Source organism: Embiotoca jacksoni, unplaced genomic scaffold (genome assembly GCF_022577435.1).
Source record: "Embiotoca jacksoni isolate LCO1_2020_lvr unplaced genomic scaffold, fEmbJac1.0.p SCAF_18, whole genome shotgun sequence".
In the NCBI taxonomy this organism is placed as follows: domain Eukaryota; kingdom Metazoa; phylum Chordata; class Actinopteri; family Embiotocidae; genus Embiotoca; species Embiotoca jacksoni.
Genome location: NW_027185318.1, coordinates 3,384,692 through 3,412,023, shown reverse-complemented (window position 1 = coordinate 3,412,023; position 27,332 = coordinate 3,384,692). Strand labels below are relative to the sequence as shown.

The 27,332-nt window shown below is 44.2% G+C and overlaps 6 protein-coding genes across 8 annotated transcripts; 2 read left to right on the top strand and 4 right to left on the bottom strand.

The window, feature by feature from the left end:
* Positions 1-423: 423 nt before the first annotated feature.
* LOC138199875 (basal body-orientation factor 1-like) lies at positions 424-6,919 on the top strand. Its single transcript, XM_069152143.1, has 11 exons — positions 424-574; positions 646-898; positions 1,800-1,865; positions 3,225-3,305; positions 3,385-3,465; positions 3,575-3,654; positions 4,211-4,349; positions 4,932-5,422; positions 5,593-5,697; positions 6,487-6,552; positions 6,752-6,919. The coding sequence occupies exons 1-11, from the start codon at positions 531-533 to the stop codon at positions 6,849-6,851; spliced, it is 1,506 nt and encodes a 501-aa protein (XP_069008244.1). The 5' UTR covers positions 424-530; the 3' UTR covers positions 6,852-6,919.
* A 200-nt stretch (positions 6,920-7,119) lies between these two features.
* On the bottom strand, positions 7,120-13,329 carry aldh6a1 (aldehyde dehydrogenase 6 family, member A1). The gene is made up of 12 exons (XM_069152142.1): positions 13,222-13,329; positions 12,602-12,643; positions 12,400-12,474; positions 11,900-12,061; positions 11,654-11,732; positions 10,733-11,035; positions 10,140-10,261; positions 9,573-9,762; positions 8,919-9,100; positions 8,641-8,820; positions 7,589-7,687; positions 7,120-7,496 (listed from the first exon to the last, which is right to left on the bottom strand). The coding sequence occupies exons 1-12, from the start codon at positions 13,258-13,260 to the stop codon at positions 7,392-7,394; spliced, it is 1,578 nt and encodes a 525-aa protein (XP_069008243.1). The 5' UTR covers positions 13,261-13,329; the 3' UTR covers positions 7,120-7,391.
* A 226-nt stretch (positions 13,330-13,555) lies between these two features.
* On the top strand, positions 13,556-16,013 carry gstz1 (glutathione S-transferase zeta 1). 2 transcript variants are annotated; one of them, XM_069152140.1, is made up of 9 exons: positions 13,556-13,742; positions 14,119-14,170; positions 14,261-14,328; positions 14,525-14,605; positions 14,683-14,808; positions 14,895-14,970; positions 15,090-15,142; positions 15,227-15,276; positions 15,820-16,013. In XM_069152140.1, the coding sequence occupies exons 1-9, from the start codon at positions 13,713-13,715 to the stop codon at positions 15,944-15,946; spliced, it is 663 nt and encodes a 220-aa protein (XP_069008241.1). In that variant the 5' UTR covers positions 13,556-13,712; the 3' UTR covers positions 15,947-16,013. The 2 variants fall into 2 exon arrangements, with proteins under 2 accessions (XP_069008241.1, XP_069008242.1); XM_069152141.1 differs by lacking the exon at positions 13,556-13,742 and adding an exon at positions 13,913-14,016.
* LOC138200272 (rab9 effector protein with kelch motifs) lies at positions 15,976-19,407 on the bottom strand (the record flags this gene model as incomplete). The annotated part of the gene is given in 12 exon segments (XM_069152851.1): positions 15,976-16,648; positions 16,802-16,899; positions 17,150-17,204; positions 17,293-17,384; positions 17,456-17,652; positions 17,763-17,950; positions 18,076-18,204; positions 18,282-18,459; positions 18,548-18,656; positions 18,659-18,852; positions 18,967-19,072; positions 19,175-19,407. Coding segments are annotated over 12 exon segments (1,809 nt in total), but the record flags the coding sequence as incomplete, so codon positions are not given.
* Positions 19,408-20,281: 874 nt separating this feature from the next.
* On the bottom strand, positions 20,282-23,343 carry tmed8 (transmembrane p24 trafficking protein 8). Of its 2 annotated transcripts, XM_069152139.1 has the most exons (6): positions 23,238-23,343; positions 22,706-22,817; positions 22,463-22,556; positions 22,230-22,353; positions 21,730-22,023; positions 20,282-21,617 (listed from the first exon to the last, which is right to left on the bottom strand). In XM_069152139.1, exons 2-6 carry the CDS (start codon positions 22,813-22,815, stop codon positions 21,400-21,402), a joined length of 840 nt encoding a protein of 279 aa, XP_069008240.1. In that variant the 5' UTR covers positions 22,816-22,817; positions 23,238-23,343; the 3' UTR covers positions 20,282-21,399. The 2 variants fall into 2 exon arrangements, with proteins under 2 accessions (XP_069008240.1, XP_069008238.1); XM_069152137.1 differs by lacking the exon at positions 23,238-23,343 and having other exon boundaries at positions 22,706-22,824.
* A 311-nt stretch (positions 23,344-23,654) lies between these two features.
* Positions 23,655-25,718, bottom strand: noxred1 (NADP-dependent oxidoreductase domain containing 1). Its single transcript, XM_069151798.1, has 6 exons — positions 25,542-25,718; positions 25,256-25,437; positions 24,560-24,740; positions 24,327-24,484; positions 24,038-24,236; positions 23,655-23,909 (listed from the first exon to the last, which is right to left on the bottom strand). The coding sequence occupies exons 1-6, from the start codon at positions 25,709-25,711 to the stop codon at positions 23,732-23,734; spliced, it is 1,068 nt and encodes a 355-aa protein (XP_069007899.1). The 5' UTR covers positions 25,712-25,718; the 3' UTR covers positions 23,655-23,731.
* Positions 25,719-27,332: the final 1,614 nt, after the last annotated feature.

Here is a 27,332-nt window from a genome sequence, read left to right as displayed (position 1 = left end):
TTTATCAGTGACTCTTCCAGAGTTTTATTTTTTTAATGCTTTTATTATCCAATCATTTCTATCAGTGACTCTTCCAGAGTTTTTTTAATGGTTTTATTAACCAATCATTTCTATCAGTGACTCTTCCAGAGTTTTTTTAATGGTTTTATTAACCAATCATTTTTAGCAGTGACTCTTCCAGAGTTTTTTTTAATGGTTTTATTAACCAATCATTTTTAGCAGTGACTCTTCCAGAGTTTTTTTTAATGGTTTTATTATCCAATCATTTCTATCAGTGACTCTTCCAGAGTTTTTTTTAATGGTTTTATTAACCAATCATTTTTATCAGTGACTCTTCCAGAGGTTTTTTTTCAGCAGGATTAAAGAAGCTCGACGAGGCGCTGAGTGAGTCTCCATGGCAACAGTCCTAACAAACATTCACAGCAGGAGGCCTGAGCTCTTTCTGGACCGTAAAAGTCCTCCGTTAATAACTCGTAACTTCGTCTCCTCGCAATGTTTTACTTTTATTTGTAGTGTAAGGTGAAGAAATAATGCCGACCTTAGCGACCTCCAAAAAAAAGCGGGGGAAAGCCCGGTAAGTGATCGGTCGTCGCCCGCGACGTTAAAGCGGAAAACCCCGAACTTAAACTGCGTATATTGTCACAGGAAAGGACAGAATAACGGCCAGAACAAACCCAAAGTGGACAAGGAGTCGGACTCGGAAAAGGTGAAGGACAACGCTGCTCTGTGGGAGCTGAGGTTAAAGGTCACCAACCAGTCGCTCTCCGAGACGCAGGAGACCTGCTATAAATTCGCACGCGCCAACGAGTTCCTCACCGAACAGCTGTTCCGCGCCGAGAAGGACACCATCGAAACAACCGGCCATTGGATGAGAGAGCTTTCTGCTAAAGACGAGAAGGTCAGGAAAGTCCTTTCTTACGGTGCAAATGAGAAATGTGTGAGAAACAAGATCTGTTTGTTTGTTTTGTTTTGTTTAACAACAAACTGTCGCTTTTAACCAGCGGTGGAAGAAGTATTCAAAATATTTACTGATGTAAAAGTACCCCACAACAAAGTAAAAATACTCCATCCTGCAGAGAAATCCTATTCAAGTAACTTGCATATTAATATACATATTAACTGTCGTGGCAAAAAGTAGTCAAAGTATTAAAGGAAAAGTAGCCTACCTATCTGACTGATATATTATTTATGACATCATTAAATTATTATTACTGAAACAGTGTGAAGTGTAGGTACAGCATTTTACTATATATCTTACTTTATGTACAGTTTTATGTTATGGAGACAGCAGATGAACCTGAGGGGTTGTGAGATGATTCATTGAAAAGGAGAGGAGAAAATACAGTCGTGATAGGCTATTTAAATCTGCTTTTGGACTTGTTCTCCCTTTTTTTTTGGAGAGATTTCCGATTATTTTAACGTGTATTGAAATAAAACAGTTTGAGAAGTTTAAGGGAAAAAGTCACTATGTGAGCTGTTAACAACTCATACTGTATATCTCTGAAATAAGACCCTTTTTTGTGAGACATCAGAAGACAAAAAAAAAGTTGGAAAACACTGTTTTCAACAAACTGTTGTATTTTAAAAGCCTGTTATATTATCTATCGTGCTAAATCTTCATCCTAAAAGTAACTAAAGCTGCCAAATAAATCCAGTAGTGTATAAAGTACAATATCTCCTTCTGAGATATAGTGAAGTATGGAGTAGCATTAAGTTAAATACTCAAGTAAAGTACCTTAAAATTGTACTTAAGTGCAGTACTTGCCTGAATAGTTATTTTCCACCAATGCTTTCAACAGATCCATAAGCTGGAGAAAAGCCTCAAATCCCATGAGGCTCTTTCACATCAAGAGAAGAACAAGCTGGTGAGTTAATTTAACAACACAGCCACAAGAAAAGAAATGCAACTTCATCTTTAATTCAGTCCCAAAAACATAGGCAAGCCAGCATGTTGTAGCAGAGGACAGCGGTGCCGTGATTTACGTCTCAAACCTGTAGCATCTCAAAAATGCGCTGAGCTGTGTCTTAACAGCTGGCTTGTGTGTAATTATGTTGACATGTATTATGCAAGGAAACAACAACCAAACAAAGTGGCTCTAAAACTGAAAAAAGAAAAAGAAAAGAAAAAAACCTCACATTCCGCGTTACATGGCCTCATGTTATTTTAAAGCATGTCAGTGGGCACAAAAATAAAGCATAATTTAAAAGCGCTCGGTTGGGAAAAGGCCGTCTCTCGGCTGGTCCTAACGCGTTTACCCCTACACCTCGTTGCACAGATCTTTACTAGTAATGAAGGAGCTCATTTTTGACTCCCGTCCTCACTGACCTCCGCTGCTGGTAGTTAAGACTGAGCGTTCAACCTTTACGTGACAAATTCAAGTGGCTTCACAGGAACAAAAATGGTACAGAAAAGCCTTTTGCCCTCCAGCTGTTTTCCAGCTTCCACGCTTACTTCATGATGGTAAAATGGAGCTTCTGAGGATGAAACAAAAAAAAGAAGCGCTATGGTCTGGAGCAACTTGAAACAACCCTATTTCTGACATGTATGGAGCTGTCATATATGTCAGCGGTTGACTGGAAAGATGTGCCTTCAAGACATCCTGCGTGCGGCATTTTTTCTCGTCTCTTCATCTTGAAAATGGGAATATGAGCGCTCTGGAGGCAAAGACAGAAGCAGGCACACTTATCTTTAAACTGGTAGATATTTTTAAAACAAAAAAGGCCATTAATAGATCACACGGAGTAAAATCGGAACAAGCAAACCAACTTGTGTAAATACTGTGGACTGGTGCACTGATGTAGATGAATATACACAGAGTTATCTGAAGAATAGCGATTAGGCCTGAAGTTGTAATCAGATGGTTGATAACCTCTCATTTACTCGTCATGTACATGTTTGTGGGTGTGTGTTTTTCTAGACGCTCATGACTTTGGTCACTTTGTCACATTTCTGCTGAGACTGGCTTCTCCACAGTAGCATCTTGAGGTATTTAGCACCGCTGATCTGTGCTTACTGGTTTGCAAAGGAGCAAAAGAGTATCAACCACATGAACTCTGGGATAAAAAAAAATCTTCTTTCTCAACTTACAAGATGCAGTTATGGGACTTTTGCAGCAGCTCCTGTATATAGATGCATTGAGTAGATCCTTTTTTTTTTTTGCATTTACAGAGTGTATTTATTAATATGCAGATTGTTTTTAGTCTGTTTGTGTGATTCTTTGAAGGTCAGTCACAACAACAGGATAAATGACGACCTGAGGACAATTAAGGAGAAGGCAGAACAATTGAAGTGGGAACTCGTTGATGTGAGGAAACAAAAAACAGGCTCAAATGTTGTCCGTTGCATTAAATGCAACCATTAACCGCGGACCTCTTCTTTTGTAGATCAGAAAAAGCTTATGTGGTGCTGAGGAGGAGCACAACGAAGACCTGACCAACATTATGGAGAGATTCGTCCAAATAAAGGTATCCAGTTTGAAAGCATCCCTCTCTTATTCATGTGGAAAGAATATTTCATCAAAATAAGGCATGAAATAGTTTGGATTTGCTCCGAGTGAACACGTTCTCCCTGCAGATACTGCATGAGGGGGAAATGTTGAAAGACTACAGTCAAAAGCTAGCCCAAGTGGAGAAGGACCACCATGAAACCATTGTGTGAGTGTTTCCGCTGTCACTTTACAGTCTAATTTTACTCTTTAAACTGCACTGTCATACAGAACAGAAAAAGTGATGTACTCGCAAAAGGGATTATGTATATACGTGTACAGAAGCAGAACTAATGCTGTTTTCTTGACCACACTGGTACCTGAGCAAAAGATCACATCCTCGGGGTTCCCAGAAACTCTCGCAGCGAGGAGAGAGTAAAGCGTGTGTGGAAGACCATCGTTTATTACTTTTGAGGTTTAAGGATGTATACTCTGCTTCTGCTATGTTTAGTTATTTTTTTCCAGCTCGTAAAACATCAACATTGATACTGGTGTGGTCCTGCCGGTTTGGTCCTTGTGTCAGTAGTCGATTTAATTTTGTAACACACACGGGTTATCTTTGAAAATCAAGTAGAACGACCCAGTTTATTCAGTTTCCTGTACGTGAAGATGTATGATACGTCCTGCGCAGTGGGACTCGCCTCACATTCAAAGCCTTACAGATACGTTCATGGTTGTAGACAAATTTCTCAGTGGCTCTTCTGTTTGTGCTGTAAACGCTTTAGGCAGATGCATGAATGCTTGCAGACTTCGTTCAAGTTGCAACTCAATGAAGCACTGAAATATCACAAAAAGGAGACGAAGGACCTGGAGAGATTGACAAAGTCGTTGGCTGATAGAAACGCCTCGCTGGAACTGAACAAGGTACGTTTGAACCGTGGGACAGCAAACATCCGTGGAACTATTAAGCACCAGTGGTCCTTGGACAGACACCATTCATCTCCATCGAGTCCTCTTCAATCATTTTTAGTTATGAAACACTTGTCCAACCTGTGCAGAATATATTTCAGGTGGTTTTTCCCTTGTGTTGTTTACTTGTGCTGATCCTGTGTATTTTGCCTGTGGTCCCACTCCCCCCCCCCCCTCCCTCCCCCCCTCCCTCCCCCCCTCCACCTCCTGACTACTATCCAGCCCCTCAGTGGTCAGTGGTTGTGGTGAGTTTCCACTGGTGTCTGGGTTCAAATTCAGTGGCTTATCCTTCACAGTTTTCTGGCCCTGACTCTAAGATAAATAAATATTGGGTATATTAATCTAACCTCCGATGGTGACAGCAAATCAAGAGAGTAAATCCACCACCGCTGGAGCTTTGGCCGCTCACTCAGCACGCCATGCTAGAGTACAAATCTTTACCTGTTCTAGCTCTATGTTGGCATGAAAGTGAACAGGTTTTCCAAAGATAGCTCTGTCATCCATCTTACTACTCTTCTCCTACGCCTGCTCACTCAGGACATGCTGGAGCTGACGGTGAAGGACAACAAAGCTCAAATGCAGAACCAAAATAAGATGCTATCTAAACTGAAGACCAAGGTAGCTTCACTGGAGCAGGCCCTCAATCTAAAAACTGGGGAACTTGAGGAATTGGAGAAGGAGAAGAAGGAGAACCTGGTCACGATCCAAGCCAGCCAGATAGATGTGAAGAAGCTGCAGAATGCCCTCGCCAGGCAGAAGCAGGAGCTGGGCCGCGTCAAACAGCAAGCAAGCAGCATGGTGAAGAAACACAGGGAGCTGTCGGATTTCTTCCACGAAGCACTGGATCATGTGAGGCAGGAGGTTGTGGCCAGCAGGCTCCTTTACAAAAAGGAGGCACTGCAGGATTATTGCTCGAGGTTTAGAGAAGCCACAGCAGGAAAGATAAAGTTCCCACCCATCCGCACCTTCCATAAAAGTCCCCACAGCACCAACTGTGTCTATTCAGACATGGAGGCAGCTGCGACATGGTAAGCACACGTCCCTCCACATGCTTTCCATAAACTTGGATCACTGTGTATATCCGAGAGATTTTGTTTGCAGCTTATTCAATGGTCAACCAAAGTCTTTGTGGTTCATATCAATACAACCTCTGCTGTGTAAAGTAAAGTTAATTTTGATTTCATCTGCTTTTTCTCAGGACTTATCCCCCTGACAGCGAAGTCCTAATCTCAGATCTCACTTGGGAGCAGAAGGAACATGTGATTGGTCTTCTCTTTGCTAAAATAAATGAACATAGGGAAAGGTAATAAAACAGCCCACTAATTGGTTGATGTTTGACTCTGCAAAAATCTCACTCGCTGTTTGTTCATCACTCATTGACTTCATCCTAGATAATACATTAAAATCCATTTGTAATCCCCTAAAATGAAGCGAAATTTCTGCATCAATTAACTCTGAAGAACAAAGTGCAGTGACACCATGCAGCAGTTCAGGCTGAACTCCGGCTGACTCCTCCCTCTTTTTAATGTTTTAAACAGCCATTTTCTCAGCAGAAGAGGATACCATAAAACATCAGTTAGGCTTCGACCAATTTTCTTTTCCATCTAGCTGCTTAAAAAGAATGAAGAAAGAGTCTGGGCACAATCGTAAAAATAGGCCCCAGCCACAGAGTCGTGTGCTTGGAAACAAACATCTGGTCTCGTCGATTTGCTTTCAGCTTATTGGTCCCTCTTCACGTGCACTAGCAGTTTATTTTGTTCTTTGAACGCTTGTGGTCAGCGAGCAGCTGGTAACATGATTTCAGAGAGGAGTGTGCAGGGGATCTGAATGTATGGGGGTAAGGCAGGCAAGGGGAGAAGTATATTCATGTTAACAGTGGTCTGGCACCTAGTCCGGCAGAATAACACAGAACATTTGGCAGCTAAAGAGAGTCTCAGTTAGCAGCATCCAAACCCATTTGCATTGTGTTGACCCAGAGTAACCCCTTCTCAGCACAGGCTGCAGGCCTGAGTGAAGGGACACCGGAGTGCTGAAACATGTCTTTTCACTGTGAGGTTCTGTATTCAACTGCAACTCTGCATTTTTCTGATAGGAACATCTGCCAACATCTGGCTGCGTCTGAGGAGAAGAAGAGCCATATTGGCAGCGATACTGCCGGGTAAGACACGCAAGGAATGTTGGAGAATAGGAAAGTTAAACATCGTCCTTGCAATTAAGCAGCCTGCGCTGATTTATTGGTCTCGCATTCCATGTTTAGCGGAGAATGCAGCAGCTGTGAGAACACGAGTGCCTAAATGCGTTTTATCAAATCAGATGCATCTGAGCGTTGCATAATGATGCCCGTCCTCCACTGTTAGGAGGAGCTCTCCCCTGCGACCTTCAGCACCCGGACGCCCGAGCCCTCGCCGCCCTCACTCCTCCACAGCCTGCTGCGTCTCCACACCATACGACCTCTGAGTGGCCTCAACATCTTGCATTGCTTGCCTGTGCTTTTGTTTGTGCTAAATTAAAATATCTTACTCATGCATGCGAGCGAGTTCCTTCTTTCATACATGAACCCTGTTCGATTGTTATTCCTCAATGCAAAACTCATTTCTGACCGCGAAGTACTTATACCAAAATATGCACCAGACAATACACTACATAACCCCAGACGATCAATGCATGCGTTTGCCCACAGAAACCTTCATTCTTGGGGATTATATACATGACACTGGAGCAGTAGTACACGAGAGGTTTAATACTGGTGGTGTATTTTGGGAAATGACATCGAGCCAATAATGTGATTTTGTCTGTACAGAGGTTTTGTATTTCTAAAAACTTCTCCGTAGAGGTGTACATTCACACAATATCCATGTATACACATCTAATATAAAGTTCTCTAAAAGGGACGTATTGTTTCATAACTCATATTTATGAACTATTCACAGTGAACGTAGAAGTCTGTTTTGCATGTATAAGAAGAGCAACTTAATACGCAGCACCTGGATGGAGTATTTAGCGTCCCATCGTCGGCATGGTAACTGCAGGAGTTTTCAAGGTAGCATCCTCAGCTTTCCATTGCGAGGTGACCGTTTTGATCTGCGTGTAGAATTGGATGCCCTGAAAAAAAAAGAAAGAAATCATATATATCAAAACTCACACAGGTATGTCTGCCGTGTAATAACAGGACATGTTTGTTTATTGATACTTACTTGTTTTCCGTAGAAGTTTGTGTCCCCTCTGAAGGATCCTCTTGATCCAGTGAAGGAGAACATTGGCAGCGGCACAGGGATGGGCACATTGACTCCAACCTGTCAAAAAAAAAACACAAGTACTGTCCCCTTTCATTTCCATAAATGTAAGCTTTGTGAAACAAATTCCTGAGATCGTAAAGTGCCGGGAGGACGAACATGCGGCCGATGAAAGATGTGGTATATCAATGGCGTTAAAAAAAAATAAAAAAAAAAAAAAAAAAAAAAAAAACAAGCTTACATGATTGCTCCAAACAAAGCTCAACCTGTGGCTTTTATTTGCTGTTTGGAAAGCTTAGCATGCTTTTATGAAAGGAGAGAAAAAACAAATAAAACATTTTGTTATGAGGGGAAAAGAAGCTCGGCCTGGTCAGTTTAGAATGTTTGAAATGACAGGAATAAGTTTGGACACACTAAGGCCGTTTGGCAAAGGTGCAGGTGGGGATAAAAAAAAAAAAGAAAAAAAAAAAAAGAAAAGTAGATGTTTGTTGCATGGAGGTTTGGAGAGAAGTACAGCACATGGCCTGCACAGCATTCCCCGACATGTGAACAGCAAACACAGGGCATAACTAGGCTCCACAGGCAAACAAACAGGGTAAAGACTGGCCATATTTATGCTTAGCTGTTGAACAGGACCCTAGGATTCCCTTTTGAGTTTTAATTTAAGATTTCCCCTCCCCTGAATACTAACCGGAAAAATGTTTCTATGACCCCCTGTTTTCATTTAACAGACACATATTTGCTGTAGCTATTTGTAGTGTTGACAGGTGGGGAAGTGGAGGGAAGGGGGCTGCCGAAGGTGTGTATTTTAGCTCGGGAGCAAACAAGAGGTATACTTGACATGGAAAATAATTATTGTTTTTTTTTTTTTTTTTTTAAATGTGTGTGCATGTTTTCAAAACAGAAGTGTGATGTGCTCCCTGTTTAAGATGCTGTGCAGACATGACAGAGTGATGTGAATACCTCCTTTATCCCAAAACAGAGGAGCACATTTGGAGGCTGCAGCCACTCACCTGGCCCACGTCCACCTCGTGAGTGTATTTGCGTGCAGTGGCACCATTTGTGGTGAAGATCGCTGTACCGTTGCCATAGGGATTCCTGTTGACTAAAGTGATGGCATCATCCAGGGTGTCAGCCTCAAGAACAACCAGCACAGGCCCGAAGATCTCTTCAGTGTAGCACTTCATCTGCGGCTGTAGGAGCACAAAGAAGGACACTTTTACTGGTAGTAGCGTTATAAATAATGGTACTGAGACACAAATACATTCACTGTCTGCACACGGCCACGTACTGTGACATTGCCGATGATGGTGGGTCCCACAAAGTTGCCATTCTCGTAACCCTTCACTTTGACGTTTCGGCCATCGAGCAGCAGCTCGGCTCCCTCGTCCACACCGCTCTGGATCAGACTGCAGACTCTGTCCTTGGCCTGGGGTGAGATCAGAGGCCCCACATCTGCCCCAGGCTGGTCTCCTAGCAGGGCCCCCAAAACAACCAGCTATAAGGTTACATGCTATGGCACATTAAGGGCACAGACACTCAGAAAACTTCTTGTGCCACAAACACCCAAAAGCCAGGACGAGGGGCACCCCGAAGGCACTCCCTCCAAAATGGCTACTTGCGGGTTTCCTGTGTTTGACACAAATTAAAATCCATATCACTCTAAACAGGGAGAATTATTCTCCAATTTACTTCACATCAAGTTCACAAGGATTTGATGCTCGAAACCGCTATTTAGGTCTGAGCCGCAGATCTGGCCACAAATTTGCAGCATGGCTGACGAGCCCTCTCTCCCAGCTGACTCCAATGTGAAGTTACAACAGGGCATGAGGGGAGATGTGAGGTTAGGGCGGCGTGGGTGGCCCCGAGATGACTAAACCAAAGGCCCTTCGGGGAACGGGCTCAAGAGACACGGCGTGCAGGGCGGGGTAACGGGGTGTGGTACCTGCATTCACGCACAGAGCCTTGGCACGCTCCACCAGCTCCGGCAGCCAGCTCCGAGCCTCGCCCACCAGGACGGCTGTGGACAGAGCCATGCAGCGTTGTCCCGCTGCCCCGAACGCTGCACCCACAAGCTGGTTCAGAGTGTTCTCTTTGTTGGCATCAGGCATCACCACACCATGGTTCTTGGCTCCCTACAGTACACAAGAAGTGGTTAGCCTTCTGCCATTTGATCTGCACATTACAGCAACTGGTTACTCACAAGTAGGAACATAATTTCAGGGATTTGGAAACTAATGACCTACAAATCTGACATTGTAAACTTGTTTCACATTTTAGTCCATGTGAGAGGATTGATGGACACCAATCAAAATAAAATGAACATTTACATTTGACAGTGATGCACAGCTGCACTGTGGTTTGCACAATCTCATCTGAACATTTGGCAGTTATGAGGAACAACACGGGTAAAAAGAAATTCAATAATCTGTTGGTCAATGCTGCCACCTTCTGGACATTTACAGCAAGTCTCAGACATTAAACTTGAGTTGCATTATTTTTGAATACTCACCATGTTGGACTGGACCCTCTTGCCATTTTTGGAGCCCCTCTCATAAATGTACTCCCCTGCTTGATTTGAGCCAACGAAGCTGATGGCCTTGATGGCTGGATGGTCACAGATGAAGTTCACCGCTGTGGCCACAAAGACAGTCATAGAACTGTATTAACATGTCCGTTAATGTCCTTAATAACCACATGTATGTCAAATATCAGTGGGTATTACATTATATCAAGCTATTACCTAAAAGCTACAAAAAAAAATTCAAATCATAAGTCTGCATGTGATTCAGGAAATGATGATGATCTTGCTTTTACACATCAATACTGGAAGGGCATTTTTAAGATAAAACGCTGAGTTGCAACAAAATGTGAAAGGGATCATTAATCAAACTTTGAAAAGCAGGTTCTTGTCAAGGAAAAAATCTTCAGCCACACAAAAAGGCAGAAGCTGAACGAAACGTGACCATTTTTAGACCCCGGTATAAAACAATGAATTGAATGCAGTCAGATCACAACACAGGGTTCTTCTGTAGCATTACACAGCCGCTGTCCTGTTCATGTTCAGACAATCTATGACAAAAGGCAACAGAGACCGAGCCTCACCGTCATGTTGGCCATGGATGATGTTGAGCGACCCGTCCGGAGCACCGGCATCCTGCAACATCTTAGCCAGCAGCATCGTGCAGGCCGGCACCCGCTCCGAAGGCTTCAGCAGGTACGTATTGCCACATACCATGCCCATAGGGAACATCCACAGAGGGATCATCGCAGGGAAATTAAAGGGCGCAATGCCGGCACACACCCCGACGGGCAGGCGATAAGTGTAGGTGTCCATGTCTTTGGTGATGGAGGGCAGGGTTTCACCGAGCATCAGGGAGGTGATGCTGCAGGTGTGCTCCACAACCTCTGCAGAGTAAGATAGATAGATAGATAGATAGATAGATAGATAGATAGATAGATAGATAGATAGATAGATAGATAGATAGATAGATAGATAGATAGATAGATAGATAGATAGATACTTTATTAATCCCGCAAGGGGACATTTTTAAAGTCATGAACACATCATGCAACACGCAAGTAATGAAAGGCCTGTTTAGGTCAGGTACATTTACAAAATGAATCTTACAGACAAGCTGTCGAGGTGCTCGTGTTGGTCTGCACATACATATGTTGATACTTTGCTTTGCCGAGTTTGTCTTTCATTTAATTGGATTGTGTCCTTAATTTGTCGTTTCATTATTACAAGATAAGCACATGCACAATATTTTGAATATTAAAATCAGCATCGACCGATACAGTACATGTGAAAAAAGAAAGCAAAGTCAAGTTATTCTCCTTTTACAACAGGTTCATGAGATAAACCGGCCTTTGTTCTGGTTGTCCCAGATACACAGCTAATATAACTCATTAACAGTTGTTGCAACAACTAAGTAAAAAGCCTACATAACAATGCAAATATTTAACCATTTGTTACCCTTTGTAAAAGGTATGTGTGCGCACGTGTGGAGCTGATAAACTTACGTAATCCTCTGAACACATCTCCCTCTGCATCTGCGAGGGTCTTGCCCTGTTCCACTGTGATGGCCTTGGCCAGCTCTTTCTGAAACACAAGAAGACGTTCAAAGTTTCATTATCACACGTATAGACAGCAGCTTTGAACTGACGTGGAAAGGCTTAAAAATGTGACAATTGTTGTTAATAAAACCAAGTTATTAGTGATGAACTCTTGATTTCAGCTTCAGTGCACCTTCTGACCCTGTGACTTACAATGTTGTCCTTGATAAGCTGCTGATAGCGCAGAAACACCTGCTGCCGAGCCAAGATGGAGGTCTCGGACCAGGACCGAAAGGTTCTGGAGCATGAATCCACGGCGGCCAACATTTCCTCCTGGGTGGCTTTGGGTACCCGGGCAATCACCTCGTTGGTGGCCTTGTAGTGGACAGATAAAAAGGTGTCCATGAGAGTGAGTCAACAATTCACAACATCTCACCTGTCAGGTAACGAGCAAAGTTTTGTTTTTGTTTGATCTTCATATATACAAATTTAGACTGTTCAACCACAGAAACCAGTTTGTAACAACAGGCCAATATACACATTATGTAACATAAGCAAGTCCCCAGATTTTGCACCAGAGTACAGCAGAGGGTCATAAAGCACTCCAGCTGCAGCAGGACAGAACTGACCCAGCTACATATGTGGATGTGGAAAAAAAAAAACACGAAACAAAAAAACAAAACATCGTTCCTGGTTCTTGGTGAAATACTTACAGGATTGTGGATATCCAGCCATTCGGAAGATTTGGATTCAACAAACTTCCCATCGATGAACAGTTTGGTCGTGGGCTGTAAAGAGAAAGATTGAACTTCAATACAGGTCTGCATTTACTCCGAAGGTTAATCATCTCTGAATGACATCTGGGGTCAAACGTAAAACCAAGCCGACAGTTAAGCGAGAACTTTTTCCACTCACCACCGAGGACGAGTAGCACAGACGGCCGACTTTAAGTGGAACCTGAGAAGAAAAAGAAACACGACAGGAGGTCAAGGCAGTTGAATGCAACAGATATAATTTATTCAAAAATCATAAAGGCATGTTTGGTTTGCATATTCTGTAAAACATTACATGCACACATCCAGATATTTCCAGTTGCAGCCTGTTGGCCCACAAGATTAATGAGCAACTACTAAATGAGGAGTTATGAAAAGGGGACAAAGTCAAGCTGACTGGAGGAAATAAAGTCCAGCTTGTAGGTGAGACCTCTGCTTCATTCAACCACAATGTACCCCTGTGAGTAACAACAGGAGTCCAACTTGCTTCTTATAATAACTATTCAAACTCAAATCGAGGGTTGTGGCCTTGACACAAAGGTCACAGTCAGACAGCAGAACACCAAAGATCATGTGAAGATCTTTAAAGAGAGGAAACAAGTGAAGTTAATCCCATCTGTGTAGAATAAACCTGCAAATCTGCAAAGCAATCCAGACGCAAATCCTGGAGCACCTGACAGCGGAATTTTGTAAACAAAACATGGGAGCTGACGTCATTTGCAACCGAGGAGAGTTTAAAAGCGTAAAACCTGTCAATCTTACCTTTGTCCTGAGCACTGATCTTAACGCTGTTGACGCCATGCTGGAGATACCGTGTGCTGGGCCGACCTGTGACCGAACAACTCTGCAGGTATCACGGCATTCAACTTTCTCACCTCACGGTGACGTCTCACCTGTGGGCGGGCTCAGACGGATTCTGGCTTGTTATTGGCTGCGTGTTCGCACGCCCATGAAAACCGCGGCGTGATTGGTTACACGGGCGTGCCTTCTGTCCAATCATTACCTGGTATGTCACTTCATCCCGCCTGAGCTACCCATTGGCTGAACAAAATAGGCGGAGCTCTATTTACTCTCAGGAAGTTATGCAACCCGCAGCTGAACTGTGACCCAAAGCTCGGCTCAAAGAAATCACCGCTGACGGTTCTCCTTGCAGATGTTATGTCTTCATGACCAGAAGGAGGACTTTGCTGTGAAATGTGCAGGACATTAGCAGTGCATCTTATCGTAAACATAAAGCTATCACAGCCACAACAATGCACTTGTCGTTAGTTTGCTTCGCCAAGGTACTGTAATAACACTGAGCTGTTTGCTAAGTGTGTGTGTGTGTGTGCGTGCGCGTGTGCGTGTGCGTGCACCAGCTGGTTAATGAGAACCATATGAAGCCCCAAAAATCGTGCTTCGTCATGGACCACAGAGAGAGAAGGAGGGAGTTTAGGAGCACGTCCTATTGGCTGCTGGACTTTGATGAGACTTTGCACAAAAACGACTTGCAAAAGTTGATTCACTGTAGTTCAGTGAACAAACTTGAGCCAAACAGTGATGGCAACCCAGACCAAGGTGAACCGAGACACTGGATTTACCTGCGATGAGACACTGTGACTATTCTCAAACTGATCCTGTACTTTGTTTTGTGTTGTTTTTTTTTAACTTTCTATTTAGCCTGTACTTCATGGATACTTCAGAAGCTCCTGCTCCTGGAGGGTTCGCATTGGTAAGTCATGCAATAACATCACTCTGCTTAAAAGGTTATTTTACATTGATTTGATATCAACAAGTCAAAAATGTACTTTTTGTGCACCAGCTTTTGCTCTTAAAGGCATCGAATATGACCAGGTTCCAGTCAATCTAATCAAAGATGGAGGTCAGCAGGTATAGTATCATAAACACAGGATCCATTTTAAAGCAAACACAACACACTGTTCACGATCACTGGCATGACGTCATTATATTTAAGTATCCTACAACATGCTGAATGTTTGTTTAAAAAGTGTTTGAAGATACTGCTGCCTTGAATGAACAATAAATGCATATTCCCCCCCCCCCTCCCCCCCTCCATGTACCAAAGCTTACAGAGCAGTACAAAACGTTGAACCCCATGCAACAAGTGCCTGCAGTGGAGATTGATGGCGTCACCCTTTCTCAGTCGGTGAGTCTGATTCTGTGTCATCGACAAAAACACTTATTTGATTTCACCAACTCTGAGATTTTCCTCTGCTCACGCAGCTGGCGGTGATCCAGTACATCGACGAGACCAGGCCGGGACCTCGTCTTCTCCCAGCCGACCCGAAGAGACGGGCCCAGGTTCGGATGATAAGTGACATCATCGCCTCGGGCATCCAGCCTCTGCAGGTGAGCAAGAACACCGTCCGGAAACGGAAACACCGACCATCATTACTCAGTAATGTCACAATAAATATTAATCCTGGATGTTGCAGAACCTGTATGTGATCCAGAAAATAGGAGCGGAGAAGGTGCAGTGGGCTCAGCACTTCATTGATCGGGGTTTTCAAGGTTTGTTGAAGTTGTATCCTGTTTTCCCACATATACATTCATTTATTATCACCTGACTCGTATATACAATGTGATTTAAATTAAAAAAAAAAAAAAAAAATTGGGTTTCTCTCTCCCAGCTCTGGAGCCAATGCTGAAGCAAACAGCAGGGAAATACTGTGTAGGAGATGAGGCAAGAGCCCGACCACCATACGACTGACTAACAACAGGGTGAGATGCAGCACAGACTTTTCATCCTCACTGTTTATTTTTTTAGATTTCCATGGCGGACATCTGTCTGGTCCCACAAGTCTACAATGCAGAGAGGTACGTAATCAGACATTTCATAAAAACTGCAACAGAAACACCACTTTATTACTTATTAGACATTTTTTTTATGGCGCTTACATTGTAGTCTTACATTTATTTACCCCTTTGTTTACATGAAATCACTAGAAACTAAATTAAGTCATTCATATTTGAAATTTAATTGCTATAATTGAACAGTTTCATTGAAAAACTGAATCTTTAGAGTATAATTTGAAATTGAAGTTATTAGTTTGGAACTGAAAGTAATATGATAAAATTGCTTTCATGTGCTATTAAAGTGTATTTGATCCGAAAGAAAAACTCAACTCTCTCAAATCAAATTTCAGGGCCAATAACAGAAACCTGGACTGTTGGTTCGGGAGTTATTTCAATCCAGTTACTCAAGTTAAAAAGTGCAAATTCAAGTTCATTTTTGAGCAGTTCAAATATAAATGATTTAAATTCCATTTTCAGTGACACATTCGTGCCCATGAAACAACTCCACGTGTCCAGACGCTGCTGAACTTTAAACACCCCATGCTGTGTTTTTAATCTCTACAGGTTCAAAGTGGACGTCGAACAGTATCCAACTATCAAAAGGTTAAATGAAACCTTACTTGAGATCGACGCTTTCAATGCGAGTCACCCGTCTCGCCAGCCAGATACACCTGCAGACCTACGCCTGTAAAATAACAGCTCGGCGGCTTTATGCCCTTTTACTGCGTGCAGTGTTTAATAAAATGCTCCAAAAGCAATTCTTTGTTCAGTGCGTTTACTTTCAGTAACCAGGAAACTTGGAAATAGTTACAAATATTTATTAGCATTTTTATATCAAATTTAATTTTGACTTTATTCACCCGGTCGAGCGCTTCACCTTCAGATACACTCTGCTGTGGGTCGAGGAGGTGAAGGTTATAAAGTAATGTGCAAAACATGCAGATCAGAGATTTGTTATGCAAAGTAGAAAAACCTCCTGTTTCCCTGCTTGCAGCAGATTGTCCTTGAGGGGAAAGTATGGATTATTGCTTGAGACACTGAAGTAATAAAATGAATTGCAGAAGAATTACTCTTTACAAATGCACTTTTCTATCACGTCCGGTCACAACAGTCGCTGCGGTTTCAATGTGTTTAAAAACAACAGTCCTAGTTGGAGAACTGCATCACTTGTCACCAGGAATCTCCACTGTGCACTTGATAGTGTCGTTGTAGAAGGAACCAGAGCAGTCTGACCCTCCAAAAACCAGCAGTGTGCACTTGATAGTGGCGTTTCCACTGTGGCCCTGCGTCTCCGTGTCCGGGACGATGGTGCAGCCCAACCCAATCACGCTGTGTCCAGCACGGGGCAGGAGGCAGAGCAGCGGAGACGCCACTGAACTCCACATGTTGGTGTCTGAGGGGGAAACGAGGCGAGACGCAGTAGAAAAAGAGAACATTTCTATCAGTCTTAGCGCCGAACATTAACCTTATCAGACAAATATGGCCCAAACCATGTACACACCGTTGAATTGGCACAACAGACAACAGCGGAAGCATCAGTACTCACCAGTGTTGAAGATGTGCACATCTTGCAGGGCTCCAATTGCACTGCAGCCTCCGCTGACTAAAATCCTGTTGTCTGAAACTGGAAGGGCTGCATGAAACCTGCCCATGTACACACAAAGGAGTTTTATCTGTCCCACTTTACATATTTTTAAATATTCATTATTTCATGTTCAGCTAAAAACAAAAAATCTTAAACAACACAAGAAATTTGTATAATTTTCTCCCTCGATATGTCTAGTGTTAAAACATGTAAATCAAATGCAGTTCCGTCCATCCGAGACACCAAAAATACTGAACCCAGATGGCGACATTGATGACATTCATCAGGGCTGATAAGTTGTGCACTCACCCCCGAGCCAGCGGTGGCATGTTCCCACTCTTCACAGCTGCGTACTCCATGAATCCTTCACTCGGCAAGGAAACACATCGAAACCGTCAGCGCAAATAACAACGTTTGAACCACCGAAAGCAGCCAGCGAATCTTCATCTCACCCAGATCTAAAACGTGGAGGTCGTTGAGGTAAGCAGCGGTCCTCCGTCCGCCAAATATCACCAACTTCTGAGAGAGAAGCGTCGCCGAGTGTCTGTTCATCAAACACGGAGTTAGCGTTCCTGGAAATTTAGATGGCAATTTTGTCGTCGCAAAATTACCGACCCGAACCGTTGCATGGGCCGGTCCCCCTCCACGATGGGCTGGTACCACAGTTCAAACTCCGGGTTGAAGATGTAGAGAGCGTTGCTGCAGCATTTATCCCCAGAAGAACGGCCTGGTTGAACTCCACCAAAGACAAACAGCTCTTTCTTGTAAAAGGCTGCAGAGTGATATGCCAAATTTGGAACATTTCCTTTGGCCTTGAAAAGGTTGAAAATCCACACACACACAAAAAAAGTGAGTATTTCCTGAACACGTTTTAAATAAGAAAAAGGAGGTACAACGTGTTCGGAGCCGCCAGCAAACCCACAGTGACGAGCCTCCACTTCCAAGTGAGAGTACTGAGGATGTGCAGCTCGCTGCAGCGCTGACCCTCCTTCAGGCCACCGTACACGTAGACCGCCTCGGTGTCCGGGTCGTACGTGGCCGTGTGTCCTTGGGAACACGGCGGTACCGGTCCAGAAGCAGAGCAGTTCATCGGGAACCAGAAGTCACCGTCTGAAAAAGAGGTCAGGAAAAAAACAAAACATGTAAACTGAAACGAGCAGTTCAAAGGGGGGTTCCTGGTTTCTCTTTATTTTTTCTGACTTTTCAAATGAGATAATTCAACAAACTCCACCGACCCAACTCGAGTTTCCACAGGGAGTCCTCGCAGTAGTTTTGATCCGACGTTTCCCCTCCGATGAGGACCCCGGTGTCAGGTTCAATCAGACACATCGTGTGGCTCCAACGCTCGGACGGACACGCTGAAACTGATCGGGATCTTTGTATAAAAAAAAAACAACAACAACAAAAAAACAACTTTTTGTTTATTCACACAAATTCTGACCTCCTCTGTTCTTCTTCTTTATCTCTGCGGTCATTTCTTCTCGGCTGCTGATTCTGCGCAGCCTCTTCTTCTTGGGGGCCGCAGCTTGGTCCTCGTCCTCCGTGAGACCGTCCACGTCCTCGGAGCTCCACGTCAGCTGGCCTCTCTTACCGATGCCGGTCCGTCCGGGCGTCTCAGCCTTTCGGCCAATCGGAGCAACATCACCGACAAACCTCAGCTACTTCCTCACACGCAGGTAAATATAGTCTCACAAGCACAACACTCACCGGAGGCCAAACTGCGGGTTTACGCTCCGCGGTGGAGTCACCGGTGTACATTTTATTCACCTGGATCTCAGCGAAGCAAACACTATCGCCCAGCTCGGAGGAGTTGGGAGTTATCTGGAAGGATTTGTGTTGATTGAACCAATGTGACACATCGAAACCAAAAGTGTTTTCACCTCGTGCGTCTTCACCATTTCGTTTTCAGCCGTTTGGTGTAATGTGCCGGAGAGATCCGTCACGCTGTGCTGTTCTGGGAACGGACGTTTCCTTCGACCCACGGGGGTGCTGCTGAAGACGCTGCCGCCGTCCTGCGTATTCAGCAATAATCAATATTAATATCATCGGGTATACGAGCTGTTTTCTTTATGATAAACTACAACTGGGGGCACCTTTGCTTGACTAATAACTGAAAAGCCTCATACCTCTCCTCTCACTGTGAGCACCAGCTTGCCATAAACTCCCCTCCTGCCTTTAACCGCAGCCGTGGTGACGATGTCAGGCCTCCAGTCACCTTCCCAGGTCAGACACCTGAGGTCAAACGTGAGCTCAGCAAATTACACTTCAGCTTTTTTTTTTTTTTCTTCTTCTTCTTCTGTGTGTGCCAAATGCCAAAAGTGTCCTTGTACTTACCTTACTTGAGAGGACAGAGTCCCGATTGTCTGGGCCTGTATGTCTGCACTGACCACAACCTCGACTGAGATCGTTGTCTCGCTGCACTTCCACTCCCCGAGGCCGAAGATGACCAGCTGTTTGGGAAGAGGCAGCGGGATGTGCACTTGGAAGCACTTCCGGTTGGATTTGCTGAGGGGGACAACCGGGACAACCGGGACAACGAGTTTGTCGGCACGTGTGGGTTTACCAAAACAAATCAATCAAACAAAACCAAAAACACAACCCACCTGATGAACTGGCGGGGCGCGTCACGCAGAGACCACAGGACATAAAAGCTGAGCCTCCCCATGATGTCTGACGGCTGCGGGCAGTCAAACGTGTCACCTGCTCAGGTGCTGAATTCTCGAGAACGCACGTGAGACCGCAAAATCATTTCAAGGCAGCCCGCGCGCACAGCGGATTTGTTTCCGCGTGTCAGGTGACCCACTTACGCCAACTGGACAAATAAGACACGCCTCTTTGGTCGGATTTTAATCCTTCTTCTATTTGATGTGAATATTTTAATGGCATTGGAATTCTAATTATATATAACAAATGACATAAGTTTTAATTTACCAGTGTCGTTATATAATTTGGCATTAAATTTGGGAGTTACTGGGGTTAATGGAATTTCTTCTGCCCCCTTTAGCATGGAGCATAAAATCCATTTTATTATGATGCAGCACTACTTGCAGTCTTAAAATATGCCCTGGGATTTTTAAATCATAACTGGAATCTTTGGCGAAAAACTGGATGGTCCTATTTTCATTTTAGAAATCCAGTAAAGCATGGCTGAGACAACATGTAACTTAAGATTGGGACTGGCCTTCAGGGAGAGCTGAAAATAAAACCTGGTTTCATCAGCACCTCTGTAACAATTACATCAATCCCCTAATGCCACAATTTAATGGAAACACAAGGGACCCTCCTAAAGCGCTTTCTAATCCTGGACCTGCAGCGAGACTGTTATGAAATGACAGCGGCTGGAGTGGAACGGGCAGATTTGGTTAAAAGACAATTTGAAGTTAATCAAAGCTACTATCAGTTCAACGTTGATCCAATCGCCCAATTAATCACAAAGAAAACTAGACAATATTTCTCTTTATTGTGGAATATAAATGTCAGGAACAATGCTGATGAGCATAACTCACAGTGAAGATACAGTACAGCAAACATGGGAAGCTTAAAATCAGTTGCTTTACATTGTTATACGACGTTAGCAGCTGGATCTGTGATATCTTTGGGAGCATGCGCACAAGTGAACGTGGCAGAACCACAACGGAGGATAAAACAGAGCTGTTCCACATAATCACATCCAAAGTGTGTCCAACGCACCGAGGAAAGGCAAAAACAAACAGTGATTTTCACACACACATACATATATATATATATATGTCTGTGCACAAAATATATTTAGATTAAATATTACAACTCATCCCTACCTCAAAAAAAAAAAAGCTAATTAAAGGGGCAGGGCCAGGCAAATGTAAATATTGAATCTATATTACATAATAAGAGCTTTATGTGATAAGGGATGGCTTTTATTTGTGTCATAAAAAGCACACTCGCTTCAGTACATTCAACTTCTCTCTTTTACCGACATCTCTGCACTCTGCATTTATATTATATTCTGCATTAGGACACGATTACAGACTCATCAGGGACCCACAATTATATTACGCTTCAAGGCCGAATGATAAATACAACGACAAAGCAACAGAACGATCACAGTCATAAAAAGTTGCCACGTACACAGAACAACAACAACAACAACAACAACAACCAAAAAACACCCCATTTCTTGAGAGCACTGCTGAATAAGCACCTGGCCGGACGAAATATCCGCTGTGCAGGTGTTTCCTGATCGCTGCTACCAGAGAAATGTTACAGGTGAAGACAGTATATGTTTTCTGACGGGCACTCGACCAAACAGCACAGTGCATACGCGGGCATATGGCACCATGTGCGAGGCTTATTCAAATATATAACCGCAAGACACCGAAGCAAATGATGCATTCAAAACTATCTATACATAAATTCAACATGTGACGAGACGGGCTGATGATAAAAAATAGATATGCCTATATTTAATCTTTTATATTATAATTGTATTTTTTTTTCCCCAAGTGTGGAAAAATAGTTCATTGTTCTTAAGGGTAATATTCTTCTGCAAATTATACATTCATAAGCAATAATTTGGCATCTCAGGCACTGTAATAAACCCTGTAGTAAAGAGTTTTATTTCGCCAAAGGGAGTAGGAGTTGTCGAACTTTAGGAGGTAGGTGCCTTCACCTGGAAAGTCGTGGCTCCCCCCTTGGACGGACAAATGGCTGTCCTGACGGTACACCGGCAGGATTTCAGCCAAGTTGGAGTCGGAGTGACTTTTGGAGCCTTTCTCGACGTCGCCGTTACCGACCGGCCCTGCAAAAGAAATCCCATCAACACGCTGCCTCCAGACCCCCGCTGGAGGATAGGAAAAATATAAACATGGTGCAGTGGTGGGTTTTACACACACACACACACACACACTGACCTTCCAGCTCCTCCTCTTCGTCTTCGTCATCACTTGACTCGCTGATGTGCACCGTGATGGCCCGGCTCGTCACGGGAGTCCAGTCAAAATATATGCCGAAGCCAATGTCATAGCCGTCCGTGGCAAACTCCCAGCACACTTTCTTGGCCTCGGGGACGGTGGGCACGTGGACGGTCATGATGTCGCCTCGGTACACCGTCACCACGCTGTCCTTCTCCGTTCGGAGCTTCGCCTTGAGCTCCTTCAGCGCGGCGGACGTCCAAGTCGACGGGGGCTGCAGGGGCGGCATCTGGGCTGGAACAAACAGCAGCAAAGGGCATAACAGCTGATCGTCATTGATCTGGATTATATTAGTTTTTAGAAAAACAAACAAACAAACAAACAGACTTTAACGTTTTAAAGCATACGCTGCCCCGCGCGTCGCCATTCAGTGAAACATTTATGAAACCTATGAAGTCTAATCGCAGATTAAACAAAGCAGCGCTCGGCAGGTCTTTTACCTTTCATCTCAGAGGAGAGCTGACGGCTCCCTGCGCTGTCGTCCCCCTCGCCTCCTTCGCCCTCGCCTCCTTCCCCCTCGCCTCCTTCCCCCGGGGCCAGCTCAGCAGGGGCCTCCTCATTACCCTGAAAACACACACACACACAAACGAAGGCACAGAAATGACACCAGATTCCCCGTCCGTTGCTGCTCCACGACAGCTCGCCCGTCGTCACACTTCGGTTTTCCACCGACCTCGGGAAGACGTCCCAGATCCTCCGTGGTGTCTCCCATGTCAGCCCGGCGTTCGGGTTTGGCAAAGCCCTCTGAAAGATTTGTATTCTGCAGCCTGAAGTGAAGAACAGAAAAAAAAAATTAAAAAATACATTAAAAAAAAAAAAAAAAAAAAAACATTTTATCCGGTGATGACGTAAGCACGTTTCAGCAGCTGTATATGTGTGTGTGTGTGTGTGTGCGTGCGTGCAGCAACAGGTTTACCTGTCCGGCGGTCTGTCGTCGCACTGTTTGGATGTTATTCCGGGAAAGGAGGAGAAGGAGAGGGAGGACAGCCGCGACTGGAGCTCTGATGCAGCTTCTAATCTCTCCATGTCTGTCATGACAAGACAAACACCTCAGTGTGCTGTGGCTGGGGGAGGTTAAGCCCCGCCCCTTACAACCAACAGGGAGGGAGGGCGAGGTGACAACACTCAAACTCACCCCTCCACCACCCCACCCTCCACCCTCCTCCCTCCTCCTCCACCACCACCACCACCCCCCCCCAAAAAAAAAATTGCAGGCTCGAGAAAATAAAACATGACATAAATATTTTTTTTTTTTTTTTTTTTTTTTTTAAAAACAACCTTGTCTGCAAAACAGCACCGACTCGTGAGTCCGAAGCTGAAGTCTCGTCGTGCGGACTGAAATCTCGGTGAACTCACGTTAGCTTCCGGCGGGCTAGCTTGGTTAGCTTCCTCGCCAGCAGTTAAAAGTGACGCGCTGCAAAAAAACCAGCGGATCGATCCAAACTCACCACGAGGGCTCGGCCCCGATAAGATGACCAGCTGATGGCGATCTCTGGTCCGGTTCTTCTCACACCGTGAAGGAATACGCCTCCATTATTTCCCACCCCCCCTCCCGTCAGCCTCTCGCAATCATGTGACCTCTCTCTCTCGCTCTCTCTCTCCTCCACTGTGATGACGCGTTTACGGGAAAAACAACGAATTTTTTTTTTTTTTTTTTGTCGACTTCCGTGTTTTCCCGAGTTTTGACGAAAATTGCCGAACCTGCAGCATCTCACTTTCGAGAATTAATTACGATCGTTAAACATCGTAAAACAAAGTCCTGAAGCCGAGACACACACACACACACAAAAGAGAGAGTCCAGTTTATTTTATTCATAATGCATTTGCAACAAAAAAACAACAAAAAAAAAAATCTTGCATTCACGTATTAACCCATACTGAAAAAAAAAAGAAAAGGATATTACAAAATATACAGCCTTCCTTCCCTTTTTCTTTATTTTTTTTATTTTTCACAATGTTGTGTAAGTTCTGTATTTGGGAGTAATTCTTCTTTCTGTGTCTCCAGCTGTGACTTGTACGCTGCAGAGATGAACTGCTGCAGAGATTTACTGCTCGATAGAAAGCGCTGCAGCGGTGTCGTCCTGGTCTGAGCATCCCTGAGAGAAATCCAGGGAAAAGGCCTTCGAATAATAAAGACAAGAGTTATTCAAATTAGTTTATTTGTTTGTTGTTGTTGTTTTTTTTCTATCATCTTTATGCGACAGGTGTTTTTGTTTTGTTTTTTTAATCACGACCTTGAATTACTCACTCATCTGAACGAAGGGCAAAAGCACAAGACGAACTGATGAAACTCTGGGAATTAAATTGCGACGTGTTTGTGCTTTGCTCTTTGAATATGCTGTTCATCAGGGCGAGCGCCTCGCTCGATCCCAGGCTGGCGGAGGTGCAGGTGTTCAACAGGCTGTACAGCAGCGCACACGTCCAGTTCAGACCCAGAGAAATGCCACCTGCAACAGTTACGTGACTGTGAATAATGTCAGATTTAAAAAATAAAAAAAATAAAAAAGGTCGCTCTTAAATATTCCAGAAGAAACTACCTTTCATTGTAAGAGGACGTGATGCTTCTATCAACACAGGATCCGTCCGGGCTGCGGCGGGATGAGATGAGCAGGACAGCCACACGTCCGGGTCGTCACAGTCCACAAAGTCATACTGTGGTTTTATAATGTTGTCGTGTCCGAGGAGCCGAGCTAATCTGAAATAAGAACAAGAGGGATTTGCTCGGTCCGAAGTCCAAACTCTTAAGGTTTCGCGCGCAGCGCGGCGGTACCTGGCGACGGGCACGCCGGTGGTGAAGCTGTACACGAGGCAGCGCTCGGACAGGTGAGCGTGGAGATCGGCGCAGACTTTGGGCAGCTGAGAGGGCAGACAGCAGAGGAACAGGAGATCAGCCTGCTCTCCAAGTCTGCGATTATCAAAGAAACACTCGACTCCTTTCTGGGTGAATTCCCCTGAAACACAAGAATATATATTCAGGATATATTCTGTATCTACTCCATCTGCAGTCAATCAGACAAGTAAAAAAATCTCTACTGACAACTTCTTCTTCGTGGGTCACCGGGGTTTTGTTCAGATTTGGTGACCCACGGCAACAAAGGCCGTTTCAAAACACAAAAACGATTTGTTTTCGTTTTGCGTGTCTTTGTGCTCATTTTGGGCTGAATTATGGTTGTTGTTGTTTTTTTGTCATCTCTGCTTGTTTTGATTTTGGTCAACCTTTTTCATTGAGCGTCTCCCCGTGGTCTCCTTTGTCTTTGCATTTAATTCGAGTTGTTTTGCGCCGTATTTTCATTGCTTTACATCTCGTTTTCTAATTCCCTCCGTCGTCTCTTTGTGGCGGTTGCACGTCCCCTAATTTTAAATCCTTTCGTGTCTCTTTCTGCAACGTGTGCGATCATTTTGGGAGAAGTTAATGGGACATCAGAACAACTTTGATTTGTTCTTTTTGGTTTTTTTTCCAGTGCACCTGCTGACTCCGGTCTTCGGGTGGAGATCTTGGTTTGTGATGGTTTGATGCTGGTCTTCTCCAGCAGGGTGAGCAGCAGCTGCCTCCCCAGGTTGCCCATCCCGAGGACCCCCACACGGAGGTCACCGTCTGCTCCTGATGCCGCCCTGTCTCCGTTTGCAGTGTGACTTTTGATGGCACACCTGTTTATCTGTGACAGTTACTTATACCGCAAAGCATGCAGAGGAAAGTTATTAAAAAAAATAAATAATAAATAAAAAAAAAAGGGGGGGTGCAGATAAATTACCTCATCAAGTGGGCGAGTTCAACCGTGAAAGCTGCGTGCGCGCACCCGCAGAACGTCATCCCGGCTGCGCGTGCACGGAGGTAAAGTAACTTCTTCTCGTCTCCGGTCAGTCCAACCTCGAAGGACATACTGCTGAGGTCGGCGGTGATGTCCATCATCATCATCATCATCAACCCACTGTGACCGACGAGCTTTTCTCCCCTGTGAAGAGTCACTGTTGTCGTGGCAACGTGAAGTTCCGATTCAGCTTTTCAAAATAAAATAGGAAGCCGTCCCTGTCTCTCAATGTTAATGAAGGTGAAAAACTATTAAAACTGCGAGCAGTGATGTGCGGGCCGTCGCAGGCTGCACGTCGGGGATCCAGTGGGTCGGTGCCGCTGGCCCTGTCTATACTAAATACTATATACTATATACTATACACTAAATACTATATACTAAAAACAAAAATCAATTTTGGGTCACTTTTTGGACTTTTTTTTTGAATATTTCGGACGACAGAGTATGACTTTTTTTTTTTTTTTTTTTTTTTATCATATTTTGGACGACATACTTTGGATATTTTGGATGACTTATCATGACTTTTTGGAGTATGACCTTTTTCTGAACTGACATGCATGTCAGTTACTTCTCCGTGAGGCAACTGCTCTAACACCACTGTGTCATACGATATCATGTATGAAATATGAAAAAAAAAAAAAAAAAGGTACTTTTTTGTTTGTATTGTTGTTGACCTTTGAACCTGTATGGCATACCCTTAGAGGGACTCGCCCTCTGTGAACCACGTGGCTTACCCTTAGAGGGATTCGCTCTCCGTGATCCGTGTGGCTTATTAAGGGGACTCGCCCTCAGTAAACCTCGTGTGTTACCTCGGCGGGTAAACCGTGAACCGTGCATGTTACCTCGGCGGGTAAACCTCGCGTGTTACCTCGGCGGGTAAACCGTGAACCTCGCATGTTACCTCGGCAGGTAAACCATGAACCTCGCATGTTACCTCGGCGGGTAAACCTCGCGTGTTACCTCGGCGGGTAAACCGTGAACCTCGCATGTTACCTCGGCGGGTAAACCATGAACCTCGCATGTTACCTCGGCGGGTAAACCTCGCGTGTTACCTCGGCAGGTAAACCATGAACCTCGCATGTTACCTCGGCGGGTAAACCTCGTGTGTTACCTCGGCGGGTAAACCGTGAACCTCGCGTGTTACCTCGGCGGGGATCGAACCCGTGTCTTTGTGAGGTCGTTTCCAGCTGTGTGGGCTGCATCGTAGACCGCTGGACTATCTTCGACGCCGGAGGAGTGATAAAATCTATAGGAGGAGTTCGTTAAAGTACAACATGTGTGAATCCACAAAAATGGTGACTAAATTCACCAAAGTTGATATTAATGGTTCAGATTCCACCTGTTGATGGTAATTCAACTTTTAGTGAAGTTTTGACGTTTGGAGAAATTGAAAAAGTTTTGCATACACTACACATTACAGGAAGATATTTAATATCACTGCAGACCCCCTTGAAAACATGTATATCTACTATCCAAAGAATGTCTGCAGCAATTTTGGTCGCATTTGAATGGACGGTGGAGTTATAGGTTACAGTGAGCCAAAGATTTGTCACACTGCTGCCCATCACCTGGGAAGATTGGTGGTGCAGTGGTTAGCATTGTTTTCTCTCAATAAAAGGTTTGGGGGTTTGATTCCCCCTTCTGTAGTGACTTTTTTTTTTAAATCATACGAAAGCATGTCACCCAAATTATGAAAAAAAAGTCATACTACGGCAAAAAGTGACCTAAAAGTCA